The sequence below is a fragment of the Camellia sinensis genome, chromosome 1 (assembly GCF_055761805.1).
Source record: "Camellia sinensis isolate YWXY chromosome 1, ASM5576180v1, whole genome shotgun sequence".
NCBI lineage: Eukaryota > Viridiplantae > Streptophyta > Magnoliopsida > Ericales > Theaceae > Camellia > Camellia sinensis.
Genome location: NC_138961.1, coordinates 43,173,882 through 43,194,958, shown reverse-complemented (window position 1 = coordinate 43,194,958; position 21,077 = coordinate 43,173,882). Strand labels below are relative to the sequence as shown.

At 43.2% G+C, this 21,077-nt stretch overlaps 1 protein-coding gene across 1 annotated transcript; it reads right to left on the bottom strand.

Moving 5' to 3' along the window:
- Positions 1 to 2,710: 2,710 nt before the first annotated feature.
- On the bottom strand, positions 2,711 to 19,388 carry LOC114261267 (putative receptor-like protein kinase At3g47110). Its single transcript, XM_082876272.1, has 4 exons — positions 19,273 to 19,388; positions 18,828 to 18,879; positions 18,403 to 18,737; positions 2,711 to 3,083 (listed from the first exon to the last, which is right to left on the bottom strand). The coding sequence occupies exons 1-4, from the start codon at positions 19,386 to 19,388 to the stop codon at positions 2,711 to 2,713; spliced, it is 876 nt and encodes a 291-aa protein (XP_082732398.1).
- Between the last annotated feature and the right edge of the window lie 1,689 nt (positions 19,389 to 21,077).

Sequence of the window (21,077 nt, the reverse complement as noted above, 5' to 3'; positions counted from 1 at the left end):
GTTGAACACATGGTTCTTAAATGGTCAAAAATGGCTGCATGAATTGTAGGCTTTCACACTGTATTATTGTATGCTTTTACATTGTCTAGTTTATCTATAAATAGCTAGTATATCAAGAGTGTTAAGTGTGTGGAAAAAAAGAAGAAATATGCCAACAAAAATATTTCAATTTCCAACATATAAAAGTATTTCAATTTGGCTCTCAATGTTTAAATTATGTCAATCTACTCTCCAATGTATAAAAAGTGTTTCAATATGCCAAAATAACAAATAACTCACTTCGGAGACAAAAAATGTATTTAACCCTTAGTATATGCAATTAATGCACCAGAAGCCTTAACAATTGTCATATTGCATGTAATGGATGCAAGCATTATTAGTTTCTTCTATGCAACCACAAAATATATTATCAGGAAAATGTTTGGTAACCCGAATTTTTGTGGCTCGAATGGCTCGAATGTGTCAAAACGACGTCATTTTACACCCAAACCGATGTCACTTTGGGTGTTTCGAGCCATGATTTTTCGGGCCACCTATCATTGTTGATATTATCACTCATCACACAGTCTAAAGGGTGGACTATCAATTCCAGGACTGTCCATCATGGGCAAGTTATGCAGGCAAGTTGAGCAATGGAAACAATGCACATTTTCTATTTTGTTTTCCCACACTGGTGAAATTGAAAAAATAAAAAATAAAAAAAAAGAGAGAGAGAAAAAGAGAAAGAGAAAAAGTAGCCAAATTAATCCACGTGCATTACAATCCTACCATTGTGGAATCTTTAGGTTATTTAATCACAACCCAATTAAGGCTAACTCTACATACAAAATAGAATTAGAAAAATAACATTTCAAATTTCAGGAATGAATTCGCAGCTGCTCCAGTTATGTCTTGTGGTCATGACATTGCTACATGTTGGAATGCTCCCAGAACCACTACAGCTAGAAGCTTCGGTGGTAACAAGACAGATCGCCTTTCATTGCTAGCCTTCAAGTCGAAGATAATACATGACCCTTGCCATGTCATTTTGTAATAAATTCATTACATTTTTCCCCCCTTTGTTTAGCATTAAAATATTGGCCATTATGCCCTTGTGTGGGTAATCTACAAGATTCAATTGGATTAATTGTGATTTAAATAATTAATAATGCTTTTATGTGTTTGAACTCCATGAATTATGTTAACCCCCAAACCAATCTAGAATGAGTTCATATTTAGGCCCATATTGTTGCTTTTTGGTAACCAAATTACAGGACAATGAAGCTTGATGCTTGTCAAAGTGGTGATGAATGGTAAACACTCTGTCCAAAAGGAAGATGATTATGCTTGTACTTTTATCTTCAATGTGGGAATCTATGTCTCACAAAGTGTATAAATAATTTGACTATCAGATTATTTTCTATTTAGTCCATGTGTGAATGATAATGTAATGTACTTGTGTGATTCGAGTTTATTTACCTTTTAGAAGAGTTTGTTTCACAGAAGTGTGTATATATATATTTGAAAAAAGCGAAAGCTACTATTGAACCCATAAAAATGAAATGCGGGTGTATTTAAAATAGTGTTCTGGAGTTCGAGCCAGCCCTAAGTTTTAAGGGGGTTCAAGAGGCCCTTCTATTTGTTTCTTGCTATCAAGAAATTTAGCAAGCGCTCCTAGTTAAGATTGGACAATTTTTTCTACTTTTTGCTTCTTTTTTCTTTTTTCTTTTTTCATATCCGAAAATATACTTCCTAGGAGGCATGGCTATATAATAAAAAATCCACACAAATTCACAATGACTGATATCTACAAATAATATGTTTTCATAAATTAGAGAACAACAACGATTAGAGATTTCTATTGAAGCACCAAACCAATGAAAAATAGCATCAAGCATAGAATTAGAATTGATTTATTGCATTGACACATATAAGCATATATAACAATAAATTGAATTCAAGGACAGAACAACACAACACAAATTAGGGCAACAACTATAATTAGGGCTAACTGAGGGCAACAAAACAGTGAAAAGCTATTATTAACAGTGCTAAGTTACTCGAACAATTATGGTCCTAACTGATAATTAGGGCCAAACAATTATATCCTTAAATAAATTAAGGTTCACAAATTATAGCAAAGAAATTAGAGAAAACAACTATAGTCTTCCATTATTAAAATTTGATAAACAAATAAAGAGAGTGAAGATGAAGAACTCACAGATTGATTTCACCGGACCAATACATGGTTAGGGATTTGTGTTCAAGGGTAAATCAAAATAGGATTGTAGTTTAAAAAAAGGGTAATTTATACAATTGATGCCTCTATTTTGAGCGAAATTTTATTTTGGTTCTACTAATTTTAATTTAAATAATTTTATCTCTATACTTTGAATTTTGTTACAATGTGATCCCTTCATCATGTATTATTAACATTTTGAACGGGAAAAAAAAAATCACGTGTGAGGAACATATATAAAATTTGAATTTGTGATGTACATTTAAATTTGATGTAATGAGAATCACACCCAAAATAAATCCGATCAACACATTTCAAATTCTAACACTTTCTTTGAATAAGTAACATTACCTTTCACTAAATGTATAAATGTAGAGTTGGCTCAACCAATGTGGAAGTAAGGCTGTTATTAAACATGTAATCTCTCATAGGAGGGAGATTATTAAGACAAAAGCGTTATATTCAAATTGATTCCCTCATAATTCATCTCTTTCAATGTATTTTAGATCCTAGAAGAGTGTCTTTGATGAAATGCAATTTAGCTGCAGCATCATTAATGTCCATTCTTTCTCTAGGCAATTTTGAAGAACAAATGAATCCAATTTCAAGTATCAAACTCATGCACTCCACAATCTTTTCACCTCTTATGAAGATTTCTTCTTCTTCCCCTTCGATCTTAAAAAGTGTTGGGTCTGAAATCTGTGATACACTGTAGGGCAAAGCCTCTTTCACAAAGCTATGGAGGCTTAACCCATCTTTAAACATTTCATTGGTGGGTCTCTTCCCAGTAAACATTTCTAACACAAGGATGCCAAAACTGTAGATATCACCATATGCCGAGATCTCACATCCCATACCATATTCTCTAAACAAAAATGCAATTGTAAGGGGAAAAATTATAAGATATAAAAGACAAAAATGCTCCACAAACAGAAAAAGTCAGAGAACTATGCAGAGAAAAAATAATGTGTGGCCCACATCACACTGTAGACACCCCATTTTTTACCGTCCTCAAGACTTGGACGTCACCATTTGAACACCCGGTGATCATCCATGTTTGTGTTCGTTTGAAGTTCCCGGAGGTTTCGGCTACGCGCCTTTCCTCAGGATCTCCGAACTCAACCGTTTAGTGTCTGGTTTTGCACCAAACACCTTTGTTTTGCCTTGGAAGGGAAGGGAATGCCTTGTGAGGCATCCCCACACATCACCGGCCATGGCCAGAGGCCACCGGCTGGTGTTTTGTTGCCATCGGCAATATATATTGCCGGTCGACATTCTTTGTTGCCGGTCGGCAGTCAATTTTGTCAAAATGGCATTTTTGGGCAGCCGACTACTGTTCATCTGCTTTTGCAGATATTTTAATACAACTGTATGGCATTTTGTTCCCCTCCATACACGTGTATGGAGGGATGGCCTTCTTGTTAGCTTACCTTGTAAGCTTTACAAGATTGGCTCTTCTATAAGAGGAGCCCTCCCCTCTTGGCTTAGGGTTAGACATTTTAGAGAGAAAAGTTGTGTGAGAGCTCTGATTTTAGGTTTAGGGTTCCATACATATTCTATCTCTATATCTCTCTCTCATTAGGCCTTTGTGTGTGTTTAAGTGTGTTTGTGTCTTACTATTGCACACAAACACATAGTGTTACACCTTTGCTTGATTCTTGAAGAAGCAGAGGTTGTTCTTGGTGTTCTTGGGTGGTTTTGAGCTTGGAGGAGCAGCTGGTCCACCAATTTTGAAGAGGGTTTTCAAGGGTAAGAAACTAGTCCCTTTATTCCCCATTTTTGCATTGTATTTTAGGCTATCTTAGAACTGTTTTTGTGCTTAGTGTATAACATAAAAAAGTTCTTTTTTTAGGCCCTCTAAATAGTTTGTTTAGAGTGTTTTGTGGTTTGGAGGTGTTTGACCCCTCTTAGGCCTTGAGAGGCCCCATTTTGTGCTATTTTGAGTGAACTCCGGGACCTTGGTGTTTGGGCCTCCCCACCACTGAAATCTTGAGGGATTTCAGAGGTGAGAATAGTGCCTTGAGGTCCTAGGGAGGAGAGGGCCACCCCCTCTCCTTGTTGTCCTTGAAAAGGACCATTTTTGGCCTCTTGAGGGAGCACCTAGCTAAGCTTCATGTTGACCATGCCTTAGTTGTTTTTTGTGCTTATTATGTCATAATATGCCTCTATTTTTAATTGGTTTTGGTACACCATGCATGCTTAGCATACCTACCTTGTAATGCCATGTTTAGGCCTTAACACGCCTTAGGTTGTAAACCATTGTTAAAGCATGTTTTAGGCTTAGCTTTGTGAAGCTTTCATGCTTATTTTGCCATGTTTGAGGTCTGTCCATAGTTGTTTGGGTCGAATTTGCCATGCATTATATGCCCCCTTTGCATTTTGGCTTGTTGGCCTTAAGTGTGTGAGTATGTAGCATGCTTTACTTGCTTTGTTTTATTGGTTTGGCACCATTTAGAGCATCATTTCAGTCCCTTTAACATGCTTGTATGCTTGTCTTGGATGCCCCTTTGATGCCTTATGAGCTTGTGTTATATGCTCCATGTTTTGGTATTTGTGCATGCCTTTGAATTTAGGTCATTTGGATGCCATCTAAGTGATCTTTAGGCCTTGTCTTAACATGCTAAAATTCTGTTTTTAGTCATTTAATTCATGCCATGTGTGGTTGCACTAAGTGTAGTTCAATGCTTCTTTGATGGGCCTTAGGAATTGGACCATATTTGCATACATGTGTGCGTGTGTTTTGGGCCTCATTTCCTTGACTTTAGCCACTGTTTTGGGCCTAGGTAGAGCTTCCCAAATCATGTTTAAGTCCATCCTTTTGTTTGTTGCATATACTCCTTGTATGTTGTAGCATATTGGTGAGTTGTTGCATAATTGAACTTGCATGATTGAATGAAGTCACATGTTTGTTTGCATGCTTAAATACCCACATTGTGCCTTGCATACTTGTTGGTTGCATCATCTCATGCCTTGCATGTCTTGTGTGCTTGCTTGCATTATCCATGTTGCATACCTAGTCAACATGCTTAGGTTGCATTGCATGAATGCTTTGCCTCTTGATCATCCATGATTGAGGTTGAGTTCCTCATTGGTTTGTTGGTTTGCATTGCATTTTGAAATCAACATGCATAAATTGGTCCCTTGGGCCATCACGCATTGAAATGCGCAATTGTTGGTCCGAGAACCAAGAAGCATGTCCCCTTGAGTCACTAACATGATAAGGGACATGATTGGTGCATACATTGCTTGAATTGTATTGCCATGCTCTGCCTTGCCCTCTGTTGCTGTCAATTGCAGATTCTGTAGGAGCTTTTTGCCGACCGGCAGTGTCCAGTGCCGACCGGCAATCCTCCCTCTGCCGATAGCTTCACCAATGGCCGGTGACCACATACCACTGCCGGTGGCAACCCTACTCGGCCGGTGATGTCTCCCAATGTCCAGGGAAGCAATTCTAAGACTTTGGAAGTCTCCAGAAGAGTATAGCAAGGAAAACAGAGGCAGCTTGTGCATGGCATGTACTTCCGAGCAGGACCGAGCATGCATTGCATTAGGCTCTCATCCCGAGGCGGTTTATCTATTTTCCCTAGTTTAGTTAGTTTGTTAACTAATTAGGTAATCTGTAATATTTAATTAGCTTGTAGGTTAATTATTTGTAATATTTATTTGGTCCCTCTGAGCGAGGGCAAATTTGTAATAAGTGTGGGTGCATGTGTGTGCATGTCTTCCAATCCCCACTTCTTTCTTCCCTTTTACTTACCTGCTTTGATGGTTAGTAATAAGTCATGTTTAAATCAGCATACCTTATGCTATGCATGCGTGCATCCATGCATTTGTCTTGCATGCACCGGGCTCGGTACATCATGCTAACTGCATTTGTATTTCAATTCCAAAATTGAATACGTGCATCAATTGATTGCATTTCATATGCCATGTCTAGGTTAGCCGAGCCTACTCTAAATGTATCCTGCATGTGTTGCATTAGACATTTAGACATGGACTTGGATCATGCATTGATTGCTAACGAGTTCTTTGTTTTGGCACGGAGTACGATGTAAGTATTTTCCTGCTTTAGCAAATCGCATGCGTTTGAATGCTATCATGACAGCATGTTTACCATGTGGCTAGATGCTTATGTGATAAACTATTTGAATGCCTGTGGGTGAAGGTTGGATTGTCTGAGTTGGAAAAACTCGTTGAAATCCGTGTTTTAGCCTACTTGCGAGTAGCAAATTCCAAAGTATTTTTTCAAGACAAACGGATATGCAATGCTTATTTCCAAATTAGGCGATCTAGTCTATACTTGTTTGCTGTGCGCACAACATAGTAATTCTAGGCTAATAAGTGGAATAAGAACACATAACGTTTTCAAAAACGGATATCACGGTTAGTAGAGGCCGATCTTCGGATCGGGGGAGAGGGGGTGCTCATAGCTGACCTACCCCGATCGTACCCTAGCTCCCGAGCCGAGGCAACTTTGGTAATGACGGACGCGTGGCCTTCGGCACCGAGTCAGGGTTTCCTAAATTCCCCCATTTTAAAATATTTAGGTGGCGACTCTGTATCTGGCAAAGCAATCCATGTTTGGCACTACTTTTCAAAAAATCTGTTTCTCAAAACGATTTGTCGGATTTGGACTCTTTGGTTCAGATTAAGAACCGTGACACAAATCGAGTCCGAACTGTAGCGAGGGTCCCCCTGCGGACGCGTTACAGTTTCTGGCGACTCTGCTGGGGATTTAGAGAGCTTGACTCGAACTCGTGATATCCTGTTTTGATTTCAGTTATGTGTCTCTTTGCATTGCATGTGCATTGGTGCGCCTACGACACCGTGTTTGCCATCTGCCATTCCTGAACGGTTTGCCGGAGGCTTGTCTTGTCAAGGCATGACCATAAGGCTAACCGGTTATGGGCTCTGACAGCATGGGAACACAAACCCCGGTTTAACCGGGGCACCCTTTTCGACCATTCGACCTAGTGCATATTCGGATCCATAGTGACCATTCCAAGTTAGGACAGGTTGCTTACCTGTTTATAGGTTGTTTGAAACTGCTGCGTGCGTAGTGAAACCCTAGCTCCTGACAAAATAGGACAGGGAAACCCTACCTCGGCATAGGGGTGTTTTGGTTCTCACTTATCTGCTATGTGTTTTAGAGTGTATCTCTGCAGGAACGTACATACCAGTTTGTCAGTTTGAGTATCGGGCCCAAGGGTACCAGTGTCAGTATTGTTGAGAATCAGCTATCTGCGGGTATCGGGTTCAGTTTTGGGGACAGTGATTCTGGGGAACAGTGATCAGTAATAGAGTGCAGTTGTTCGGCTACACCCGTGTTTGATCTGTTTAGGCTGAAATGCTGTTTGTTTTTCCTTTCAGTTCAGAGGTTCAGAGGGTTGATACAGAGTAGCTAGTGTTCCCCCTTGCTGAGGCAAGACAGATATCTGATCCGTCAGTCACCGTTCAGTACAGCGGACTTATGACGATGTAGAATTCAGAAGAGATCGTGGTTATGACAGCTGCATTAGATCAAGGGATCGCCCTGCAAAGTGAGACCAACATTGATATGTCACATCCACCTAGGTCGCCTGTTGCGCACCCGGTCTGGGCCCCCCAGTTGTACCAGGCTCGTGAGCCCACCACCTTTGAATTGATGGGGATGATAGGTGATCTCCAGAGATCCGTGGCCGATCTGGACTATGGAATGTCGACTTCGCCACCAGCGACACCGTATGCCGGGAATTTCATGCCACAGGAGCCCCCGCTACTGGGGCGGATTGTGATAGAGCTCAGCCAGCCAGAGGTGGCTTCCAGCTACGGCCACGACATGTCAGCGACAACCGGGCTTCACTCTGAAGTAGTAACCCAAACCCTTGACCAGGCTGAGGCCAGAGAAAAGAACAAAATGAAGGCAGACGCCGATCCTATTGAACAACTGCTGCGGGCAGTCGAGGCTTTGAAAGCCGGGGGGATGAACAAGCAACAGATATCTGCAGTTGTGGCAAAAACTGTGGAGGATGCTTTCCCCACTCCACCTGAGGGTAGCTCAAGCCAGTCAGAAAATCGGGATAGGCCCCGTCATGCCAGAACAGTTCCTCCTATTCCCAGCCCTGCACCGAGAAAGGATCAGAAAGCCAAGGTGGCGCCTGCCGACCCTTTCGCTTGTGCGTCTAGTAAGAACGCTCAAACTTCAAAATACCTGCCCCGAGGGCGCAGGACCTTCCATGCTCTCTACATGCCTCTGTCTAAGGCACTTCAGATCCTTGCCGAGAGGGGACACCTTAAACCCTTCGAGCCTCGGCCTCTCCCGAAGAATCTCCCTGCTTCGCATGATGCTGCTCAGTACTGCACGTACCACAAGCAGACAGGCCATGCAACTGATAATTGTTTCTGCCTCCGTCATGAGGTGCAGAATTTGATTGACAACGAGGTTATCCTCCCGCCCACCTCAGCCAAGTCCGTTACCACCCAATTATTGGATTTTGAGGACGCAGATACTGCAAGTATGTAATAAGAAAGTGAACCACCTGCGGGTGGCATTCAGTATATTTTGGATGTGGCGTTTGGCACGCATTTTTGAGCATCGGTGAACCCGAGTTTTGTAAATTCTGGCTTGGGTATCGAGTCAGTCTTTTGTTTTGGGTATGTCTCTTTGTCTTGAGTCAGTCTTTTTTGCTTAAGGGTCTGTCTTGTTGTAGCGAGTCAGTCTCCTTTGTATAGAATACCAGGTGATTCTGGGGTTGTTGCCTCGAACACCGTTTTGTCTTGTAATTACCCGTTTTGTTTTGTTTTTGAGTCTGTTTCCGCCGAAGGGCCAGTTATACCAACAAATCTGAATGAAACAGTTGTGGCTATCTCATTTTCATGCTTGCTTCCAGTGTAAGTTAGTTGTGTCAGAGGACTTGAAGGGGCTGACAGTACATCTCGCCTGCTCTCCTGCGCGCCAAACTCATTGCATTAGCCTAAATTTTTTCAAAAACCTTTTGAACACTGCGGTGATAAAAACGAAGAGGAAGGAATTCCTCTGGTTTCGCAAAATTTTGATCATTTTGAGAGAAAGAGAAGCATGCTAAGCCCTTAACGAGTGAAATCATGCTTGTCAGCGTCAGTACTGGGAAGGACCCTGGCTTGATCCAGATTGGTTCCACACTATCTTCGGCGCGAGCAATTCGTCGCTTCCTTAAAAACTTTCAAAAACAAATGTTTTATACGGCCCTGTGAAGACCTGTGTGGAACCGCTCTTGAGATTGTGCAGCCTAGGATCGCTCTCAGCCTCAAGGTTCAACCCGTCCATTTCGAACCTTGAACCCGTTCAGCAAGTTCAACGGTCAAACGTCATGCAAGGTCTGTATGGCCAGATCAGAAGCAGCCCTCGAGCAAGAGGCACCAAAGTCGAATAAAAAAGATTAGACCTCACCAGAAGAAGCTCGTGGAGCAACCATGATGGATTCTTCAGTAAATCAATACAACAGCCACTCTCCTGGATACGGATGGCTTCAAAACCCTAAAACCATTTGGCATGGACTTGTTACACTTTTACCCTTTGAGAGGCTCGCTGGGCCGAAAACCCAGAAGGGCGACCCAGGCAAAAGTTAGAGCAAGAGAAAAATACAAAAAACCAAAAAAAACAAAAAGAAAAGAAAAGAAAAGAAAAAAAATGCAAAAAAGAAAAGAAAAAGAAATGAACAAAAAGAAAAGGAAAAGAAGCTCGCGAGGTCGAAAACCCGCATCGGGCACCTTGGCAAAAGTTAGAGCCTGAAAAGTGAAGGTTAAAATACCTGAGTGTACCTTAACCGGAACTACGTAAGGCTTGATTCCCATGTTTGGGATACGTAGGCAACTTCATTCTGAAGTCCAGCCCCCAACGCTTTCATAGTGTCTCAGTCCCTGCAATGGTTTTGATTTCATCCCAAAGTCCAGTCGCCAACACCTTCAAGGTGACTGTGTCCATATATTTGTTATGACCGTCTTCGTCATCTCTGTGTCCAAGAATTCGGCCACCACCAATGAAGACTGTTTGCGGACTGCTGTGGCATCGTCCAAACAAGGGGCAACTTTCCGTTGCCGTGAGTCGCCGTTCAAACCAGGGGCAACTTTCCGTTGCCGTCCAGCGTCCTTCAAGCCAGGGGCAATTTTCCATTGCCTCTAATCCGAGGTTGTGCATCTTAAAGAGTAAGTTCCATGCTCGTTGAGCATCAGCTATTTGCAAAAATAGTTTTTGAAAATTTTTACTGAGGTTGACTATTTTCTCGAAAACTATTCCATTTTCCAAAACTGGACCATTTTCTTGGACCCAAAAAGGAAACTTTTCAGTGCTTGCAGCCTGACTTGCGTGGCTTTCAAATCAAAAATTGAACAAGTACGTTAATCCGACTCTCATCTTGATCAAAACTGTTTTAGTAGAAAAACCAAAATAAAAAATGGTCAAAGTGATGAACTAGGGGCACAGTTGAGTCAGGCGTTCTGTCTTTCCCCCGTCGTCAACATACTTGCCAGGAGGGCACCCTACCCACCAGAAAAAATAGCTATGAGCTAACGGCATCGGGCATGAACCCGCGACTTCCTATTCATTCATTAATCACCCTGGGGAGGGACGAAAAATGAGAGAATAAAGAATAGAGAGGTGTAAGTTGAGAGAAAAGTAAGAAAAAGGGTTTTGAGAGAAAAACCGAGCTTGAGTGCCAGAGTGATGTGAGAATCACAAATGAGAAAAGGGTGGAAAACAATACCCAGAGAAACTGGCTCCTCGTGATCTGAGGTCCCCTGTCTTCGTTAACGCGTCTGTATGTCGTGTCTTTTGTTTTGTTTACCTCAACCTTTGTTTTAGGTTTCTCTCGAGCGTGTCTCGTTGTGTTTCGGTCATGTACCCTTTTGTCTGAGTCCTCCCCGCTGTGTCTAGTTGTAGGCTCGATACCCCAGTTAAGAAAACCCCTTTTTCAAAAGTTAATCATTTATGCTCAGAGTGTTGTGCCATTCTCTACATTTGGCCGAATGAAAAGAAGGAAAAGAAAAGTTGGGGCATCCGAGCATGTTTCAACCGTAGCCGGTTTCACCTCTGAAGGCCGTCTTGTCAGATTGGGCTGTTTCGTTTAAAGTTTGCCGTGTGCAGAATAAACCAAGTGTTGGGTTATGGGCTGTATGCAGATTAATCCTCAGCCGAGTGTAGACCGTGTGTTCAGGTTAAGCAGTGGTTTGTATGGGTTGCTTTGCTGTTACTTGGTTTGGTTATCTTGTTATTATAATGCAAGTGTTCAACATTCAAACCACAGATCAATTTCATTTACATTGAGGTGTAACATGATGCAATACATGAGATATGTAAATGTAACACTTTTTTTAAAAAAAATAAAAAGTTCTTTCATTTCATAATCTTTTTCAAGTACAAAATTTTGAGGAAAACAAAAATCTGCCCACGGCAGTACAAGGTAATCTAACTACCAGCAAAAACAACAACAAAGAAAAGAAGAAGAAAAGCAGCAATCTGGGTCATCATCAGTAGTCTCGGGCCCGGGGATCTGTCCTCACCCTCTTTCTGGACGAAGGTCCAGGGGCATCATCATCTGCGCCGCCGTCTGAGCCTGAGTCTGAGTCATCTCCAGCCTCCTCAGATGACTCGGCCTCTGCCTCTGCCTCGGACTCATCATCGTCATCATCATCATCAGGGGTCGGCGCCCGAGAACTACTCCCGACATGAGTACGCCCTCCCCTGGTACGGGGACGTGCAGTGTCTCCACGCCCTCCTCGAGCAGGAATAGAGGGCCCAGCCGGAGCACCACCCACCGGAGGAATCTGGAAGGGAGGCTGAAAAGCACAAAAGGCAAATACATCAGAATACTGTGAGCAGTGTATCAGTGCAGAATGCAGTGTACAGTGTGAGAATGCCGTGAGCAGTTTATCAGTACAGAATGCAGTATACAGTGTGTGAATGCTGTGGGCAGTTTATCAGTGCAGAACGCAGTGTATAAATGCAGTGTATGCAATGTATCATGTGCTGTGAGATCAGCGTGTCAGGTGTTGTGTCGTGCATCAAATTATGTGAAGCAGTGCATGAATGGTTTGAGGCCATTGTCAGAAGAACATACCGGAATACTGTAGAGGGCCAGGAGGTCAAAGGTCCGCTGCAGCATCCCCATCATGGAGGCATTCAACTCCATGGACTGCCGGGTGTACCTGGAGGACGCCTGCAAGAGTATAAGATACATCAGTGTTCAGCGGAATATCAAATAAACTGAAATGAAATGCGAATGCAAGATGCAAAATGAAGTAATACATACCGGAAGCAAGTCGGGGATGCCGGCTAACTCATGACCAACCGGGGGTGGAGCAAAGGGGATCTGGTAGGTCGCCCCATCCTGCCCTCTATATGACAGTACAGTGGGCAGGGCAGGCCAGCTAGTCCCCCGTCCCCCCTGAGCTCCGCTCCTGCAATGCACTCAACCCCTCCTCGATGTGCCCGCTCCAGCCCCAGCTCCCGCTCCAGCTGCCGGCGCCGCTGGCCTCCCCCCCTCAGCTCGGCGACCACCGCTCAAGGGTCGCATGATGTAGGTCCGGACGTACTCTGTGTAGTCGCCCTCGCCTCTGTGATGCTCCTCACCCCAGCCGGTGGTGTACTCTCTCATCTCCCGGGCAGTGAACCTTTCTGTATATCTCATGTGACCAGGAGGTGGACCCGGCACTATCTGCTTCGGTAAACCTAGGGTCTGACGCAAGAAGCGCTCGCCTAAGTACCAAGCCCGACAAACCGGGCCCTCTAACAAGATCCGGCAACGGGCAGTCTCCCCTGAGCCCTCATAATGATCACTCACTACGGCCGGCAACGGAGCCCAGGGCTGCCAGGTGATCTGAAAATGAAATACAGTTTGTCATCTACCGTTATTGAAAACATACGGTGCGAAGCAAAGCCAAAAAATAAACTTTAAATTTGAACATACCTCTGCTGCAGTGATGGTGTCGAAGTATCGGCGGAAGAAAGTAAGAGACTCCCGTGGTCTCCGTACGCATCGCACGTCAAGCGATGAGAGAAGGGGACGCTGAGCGGGATCTCCTCGTCGGGCACTGGGGCAAGCCTAGGGAAGTAGGCATACACCCACAACTGCAGAACAGATATCAGTACGACTATCAGATAAGGCAGAATACAGAATAAAGTAAAATAGCAGAACCGTGTGTTATGCAGTATATTGTGCAGGGTGTATAGTGTGAGCAGTGTGCAGTCAGTGTAAAGAAGAGTATATGTGTGCCGGGTGTGCAGTGTACAGTCAGTGTGGGGCAGTGTACAGTATATGTGCAGTGTGCAGAACACAGAAAGCAGGAAGTAGAAATGTAAAAAGGGAAGAAGACGTACCTCCTAGGCTCGCCAGTAGCCACCAAGGAGCTGTCCGCTGAGGCGGGAAGAATAGCTTATATACCCATACAAAGTGGCCAGAGCGGCGCCGCCCCAGTCATAATGGCGGATCTGCCTGACGTCCACCAGCGCGCTTAACAGGCATAAGGGCACGGTGTTCGCCCGATCGGCGAAGAGAGTCGCCCCGAAGAGGAACATGATAAAGCCCCGCGCATACTGGTCCACCTCCTCTGGAGGCATCTGCGCCTCCTCTGCCAAGGCCGGCTGGACTCGAAAGTGGCTCTCAAACCACGAGTACCTAACGAACCCCGCTCGAGCGAGGGGAGGCTGAGTGCCAAGCAGGTACAGCTGGGCAGCGTCCCACTCGTCCATATCCGTGTCAAAGGGGATCGGATCACCCCCTACCCCAATGCCAGTAAGCATCGAGAAGTCGTAAGGGGTCATCGTCATGTCCCCCGCGACGGAGAAGTGGAAGGAGTCGGTGGTATCCCACCACCTCTCCGCTAGAGCAGCGAGCAAAGGCCTGCAGGTAGTCAGTCGAGAGAGCCCCCTGCAGAAGATGCCAAAGCCGGCCTCGTCGATGATGTCACGGACCGCATCTAGCAGCTCGAGGTACCAGTCCCGAACGCCGGTGTTCCCATACCCGCGGATGGTATGGGAATCCCCTGTAATCAAAAACAACAATTGCAAGGCAATATTCAAAATGCAGTTCTAAAAAGCATATAAGTATATAGCATGCGTGCAAGTTTTAACAAATTCAAACAGATACCAGGTGCCGGTGTGCTCGCCAGTGAACTACAGCGTGTGATGTGTCAGTGTGTTTGGGTGGTTCAGGGCAGATGTAGCATGCGTGCATGTTTTCAGACTCAAGAAAATACCGGGTGCCGGTGTGCTCAGAGTGAACTACAACGTGTGATGTGTCAGCGTGTTTGAGTGGTTCAAGGCAAATGTAGCATGCGTGCAAGTTTTAACAGATACTGGGTACCGGTGTGTATGCAGTGAAATACAGTGTGCGCCGTGTGTTCGGGTGATTCGAGGTCAGTGCAGTGTATGTGCATGTGTCAGTCTCCAAACAGATATCAGTTGCACGTATGTTTACGATCAACTACAGTATACAGTACATCAGAGTTAACCAGTTAAAGAGCATAACTAGCTACGGCAGTTTTGCATCCTACATTGCAGAAAGTAAAGCAGAGAAAGAAAGTTACCTCGGAAGCGCCGAAGGACAGGTGGGAGGTAGGCTCACGCAGTAGTAGCTCGGGAGGCACGTGCCTATCAAAGCTCCTGAACTGGCGTAGTCCGTCAGGAAGCATCTCGTGAACCGCGGGCCTGTAGGTCTCCGGATCGAATGGCCGGACGCGGAGTGGCAAGGGCTCGACCTCAGGGTCCATCTCGTGCTCTGGAGGGGCTCCGCCCTGTGGAAGATCGTCCTCCATCTCGAAGTGGATGTGAAAATGGCCGGAAGATGGAAAACCGGGCAAGAATGCAAAAAGTCAACAAAAAGTCAAACCCCGAGAGGGTCCGAAAAGGTCGGAAAAGTCGGAGTACGGAAAAGGTACGGGTATCGAGAAAAACTCGAGGGAAACAAGCCCCGAGTGGCGAAAATCAAGAAGGAAACACCGAAACGAAGTTTCGTTCGGTTGAAAATGTCCGAAACGCGAAGGCGATCGCGAATCGAACAACGAAATGGGAGCTAGAACGCAAGAAAATGAGATAATCAAGGGAGGAAAATGCCCTAGAGGGGAGGGGGAAGGATTTTCGACTTAGGAAAAGTGAAGAAAATAGGGTTAGAAACCCTATATTAAAAGACCCGTAGCAAAATGACAAAACTGTCCCGACACAGGAATTCTTTGCCGGTCGGCCACACTCTTTGCCGGTCGGCAAAATATTGTGCCAATGGAATTGTATGATGGCCGGTGAACGGCCGGTGATTCATTCTGATGGCCGGTGGACATCCGGTGGTCTCCTACAGTGATTTTGGAGCCTCCTACACCCTTTTTTGAGTTATTTGTGGGGTCCAGAGCCTCTACTGCTCAAAACAGTGCAAAACAGTGCATTTTCGACGCTCAGCCGGCCTCCGTTTTGACCTCGGGTCGTGTCTTCTGTGCGTGGCACTCGAATTCGTGCAAGGTGTATCCTTTTCGTATCCTTTTGGCTTTTACAAAACTCAAAAGTCGCCCCATGCGTATCGCATATCAATCGCACTGTCTTGTGCGCTCGCGTTGTTTGAAACACATCGCGCGGTTTTGCGCACCTCATTGCATTTTGCATTTTGTAACTTGCGTAGACCGCATGATTATTCAAATTTCATTACCTGCGTAGACTGCATGTTTTGATTCCGTAGACCGCATGCTTATTCAAATTCATTACTTGCGTAGACCGCATGTTTTGATTGCGTAGACCGCATGTTTTGATTGCGTAGACCGCATGACTGTTCAGTTTCATTACCTACGTAGACCGCATGTTTTGCTTGCGTAGACCGCATGATTTGTTCAATTTCATTACTTGCGTAGACCGCATGTTTTGATTGCGTAGACCGCATGATTGCTCAATTTCATTACCTGCGTAGACCGCATGTTTTGCTTGCGTAGACCGCATGATTTGTTCAATTTCATTACTTGCGTAGACCGCATGTTTTGTTTGCGTAGACCGCATGATTGTTCAAATTCATTACCTGCGTAGACCGCATGTTTTGCTTGCGTAGACCGCATGATTGTTCAATTTCATTACTTGCGTAGACCGCATGATTATTCAAATTTCATTACCTGCGTAGACCGCATGATTGTTCAATTTCATTGCCTGCGTAGACCGCATGTTTTGCTTGCATAGACCGCATGATTTGTTCAATTTCATTACTTGCGTAGACCGCATGTTTTGCTTGCGTAGACCGCATGATTATTCAAATTTCATTACCTGCGTAGACCGCGTGTTTTGATTGCGTAGACCGCATGATTGTTCAATTTCATTACCTGCGTAGACCGCATGTTTTGCTTGCGTAGACCGCATGATTATTCAAATTTCATTACCTGCGTAGACCGCATATTTTGATTGCGTAGACCGCATGATTGTTCAATTTCATTACCTGTGTAGACCGCATGTTTTGCTTGCGTAGACCGCATGATTTGTTCAATTTCATTACTTGCGTAGACCGCATGTTTTGCTTGCGTAGACCGCATGCTTATTCAAATTCATTACTTGCGTAGACCGCATGTTTTGCTTGCGTAGACCGCATGTTTTTTCAAATTCGTTACTTGCGTAGACCGCATGTTTTGATTGCGTAGACCGCATGATTTGTTTAATTTCTTTACTCGCGTAGACCGCGTGTTTTCTCTGCGTAGACCGCATGTTTTACTCGCGTAGACCGCATATTTTACTTGCGTAGACCGCATGTTCTGGTTACGTAGACCGCATGTTTGTAATCAATTTCATTACCTGTGTAGACCGCATGTTCTCCTTGCGTAGACCGCATTCTTATGTTCAATTTCATTACTTGCGTAGACCGCATGCTTATGATCAATTTCGTTGCCCCCGTAGACCGCGTGCTCCACTTACATGTCTGTGCTTACACAGCATTGTTATGCTTCCCACCTGCTTTGCGTTGTCACGCATTTTCAAATGCACTATTATGCATATTGTTAATCACATTATACCTGTTAAGTTTGTTTTCTTTGCAGGCACGATATTGTATGTATGGTTCATTTGAGGCTGGTGCAACCAGACGAACCGCACAGGTATTGTACAGTCTAGGGGACCGTAAATCCTTGGAAGGTGCAAGACCTTTAGTGCATTGATGTGCACAGTTCGTTCGCATTGTCGTGCATCTCAAAAGCTGCGTGTTGTCGCGCATTCCATGCAACATGCATCATCATGCATTTGCATTTCAAAAAAAAAAAAAACAAAAAAAAACAAACAATCGCATTGTCATGCATCATTATAATATAGTGTATATTGCATTGTAATTTGCATGCATTCACTGCATCACTTCCATCTATGGCTCGCGCCTTTCCATGTTGAGTTTGGTTTGGTATGTGCCCATACTTCTCGTGTCAAAGCATAGTTCAGTGGACCGTTCTATGTTAGCCGCGTCTTGTACGTGTACATGCATTTCCTAGGCAAGATTTGGTTTGGCCCGCGTGCCATATATATTGCAATGTAATTTGCATGCATTCGCTGCATCACTTCCGCCTATGGCTTGCGCCTTTCCATGTTGAGCTTGGTCTGGTATGTGCCCATACTTTTCACGTCGAAACATAGTTCAGTGGACCATTCTATGTTAGACGCGGCTTGTACGTGTACATGCCCTTCCTATGCAAAGATTTGGTTTGGCATGCGTACCATATCCATTGCATATTGGTAGATATTACATTGTCGCTTCCATGCATTCATTGCATCACCTTCCATTTATGGCTAGAGTCTTTCCATGTTGAGCTTGGTCCGGTATGTGCCCATACTTCTCGTGTCAAAGCATAGTTCAGTAGACCGTTCTATGTTAAACATGGCTTGTATGCGTACATGCCTTGCCTAGGCAAGATTTGGTTTGGCCCGCGTGCCATATCCATTGCCATCTCCCCTGCATTACATTATAGTGTAATTTTTGCATCCGGCATTAGGATCGTTGTCCTCTCCCCAGCGGGTCGTTTCCCCACTTATGTCAATCCCCCCTAATACTTGTGCTTGTGTCCGTCTACATTACTCATAGTTCAGTTGACCGTTCTATGGTAGACGGACTTGTTACCTCCATCAATCTATTTGACATAGGTATGGTTTCGAACCGCTCATGATTGGATCATGATTCAATTGCTTTGCACTTAGTTTGCATTGTTTCAATTGCATTGCATTTTCATTTGCAAACAAGCCATGGGTGGCATGGTCAGCAAGGAATTTTGCTAACCCAAAATCACCAACATGCCCAGTCATATCTTTGTCCAGAAGAATGTTGCTTGGCTTAAGATTGCAGTGGACTGTCAGGGATTGGGCCTGGTTTTGAAGATAATTCAAGGCACAAACAACATCAATGATAATATTTAGTCTTTGAAGAAGGTTTAGCTTCTTAAACTCTTCATTTGACAAATCTTCATTGCAATTTGGATGTAACCACTCTTCAAGGCTCCCATTGACCATGAACTCATAAACCAGGGCCTTGAAGTCATGACCCTGATAATCTATCGTCGAACATGCCGTTAGCACCTTGACAAGATTTCGATGTCTGATGTTTCTTAGTGCCTCACATTCGGATGCAAAACTCTTTGAAGCTCCATGTCACAAAAGATTAAGTACCTTCACAGTGACAATTCTTCCATTAATAACTCCTTTGTACACAGACCCAAAACTACCAACACCGATTAAATTGAATGATGAGACATTAACAAGCCATCAGTGGCTTTAACAAGAGTTTGGTAAGACACCCTCAAGAGTAAATTTTTTGATGAATCTGGAGAATCTTTTCTTCTCTTTTTAAACCAGCAAAGATATAGAACACACCCCACGAGAGCTAGTCCTACAAAACCAAAGGGTATAGAAGGCACTATTTGATCTCCTCTTTTCATCCACTTTCAAGTTGCATTTAGGTAGATTCAATTCAACTACACCCCCACAGAGCTTACTATTTCCCACCATTGATATTGTACTTGCATTACTAAATACACCTTGCGTTGGTACTACACCTTCAAAATTTTTAAAAGACATATTCAAATTTTGCAACAAGATAAAGCTCTCCAATTACATAGGAATTTCACCAGACAAGTTATTGTTTGCGAGACCCAACTCTCCAAGGCCTCTCAAGAAACTCAAAGAATAAGGAATGGTTTCGTTGAAAAAGTTGTTCCCCAAATGCAGCATTTCCAGGCTTGTGCAGCGGCCTTGAGTGCTCAGAATTTCACTAGATAACAAGTTATATAAGACATCCAAGTAACAAAGGTTTATCAAATTTGCAACTTCCGTGGGAAGAGAACCACTCAATTTGTTTTGGGATAGGTCTAGATATATAGATAAGGATGAGATAGAAACAACTTCTTTTGGAATGGCACCAGTAAGGTTGTTTTGAGAAAGAAGCAATATTTGCAAATTACTACAATTCCCTAGGCTCGGAGGAATGCTTCCCTGAAAATTATTGATTCTTTAAGCATGTTTACTTAACAAACTTAGATTTCCTAGGGAAGAGGGAATGTTACCAGACAATGAATTGTTGTCGAGATTCAATATGTGTAGATTTTGAAGCTTTCCAATCTCACTTGGAATAGTACCAGTGAATTGGTTAAGCTGCATACTCAAACTCTGCAAGCCAACAAGATTTACAATCCCCACTACAGGAAATATATAATTTTACGGCGTTTATTTAACGGCGTTTTTTTAAACGTCACTATTTCTAACATTTAATGACGTTTTATAAACGTCATATTTTATTTTAATTAAAACGATACCGTTTAAGTAATCCAAGTCGTTTGAAAAGCGCCTCCAAATGTGTTTCTCTCTCTCTCTTCAAACCCTCCAATCTCTCACCAACGTATTTGAATCTGAGAAACCCTAGAGTCTTAGAGAAACCGATCCCTCAAATCTCTCACTCGTTCTCTCTCTCTCTCTCTAAACCCTTCAGCTCCTTCAACTTAATTCAACCTTCTTCGCTCGGTGATTCATCATTTGGTCGATCTAATCTCAGAATGATTTTGATTTCGAAGCTCCACAATCACCGCCACCGCCACCCCCATCTGCATCTGCATCTGCATCGTCTACTAACCATCTGCACGATTTTGATTTCAATCCAATCTCAGTTTCGTCGATTCTTCTCTCTCTCTCGATCTCTGCCTGTCTCTGTCTCCCTCTCTCTCGATCTCGTTCTCTCTCGCACAGTCTCGTTCTCTGTGTATACATTATCTGTACTTTTTTTTGGATAATTTTTTTGTCCTAAAAAACTCTCTATACAAGTATATATATGAATTTTTATATGTATCTCTATGTATTAATTGAATAATCATCCTTATTTTGTTTTCAGGCTCTCGAATGATCCAATCGTTGATCGGCAGTGACGGAAAAAATCAACTCCTGTGAGAAAAGAAACCCTAACTTTCTCATTGGAGGTAAGTTCTAATATATTTGTTTACATGTTTGTTCTGTTTTTGATCTTGTTTAGATTTGTATTGAACAACTCTATTTAGATTTGTTTACTCAATACACTGATGAGAATCTACTTGAATTTGGTTTCTCTTACTTTTCTGGAGCTATATTCTTTTGTCTATAATGCTTCTAAATATGAGGATACATTGGTTTATGTCAATTTCTATGTATCAAAATATATTTTGGTTTATTTAGATGATAAACATTAATTGGAGAACTCAGTAGTGATTAGCAGTCTGTCTATTGGTTAATTTGGGTATTGACTTAAATTTGATTTTTTTTTTTTTTCTATCACTCATCTATCTTTGGTTATAATTTTTCACAATATTGTATTGAAGGTCATCAGCCAAAGCTGGGTTTGGCTGGAACAGGTTTGTCATTGATTTATTGATTGAAAAGGAATTACATAATAAAATG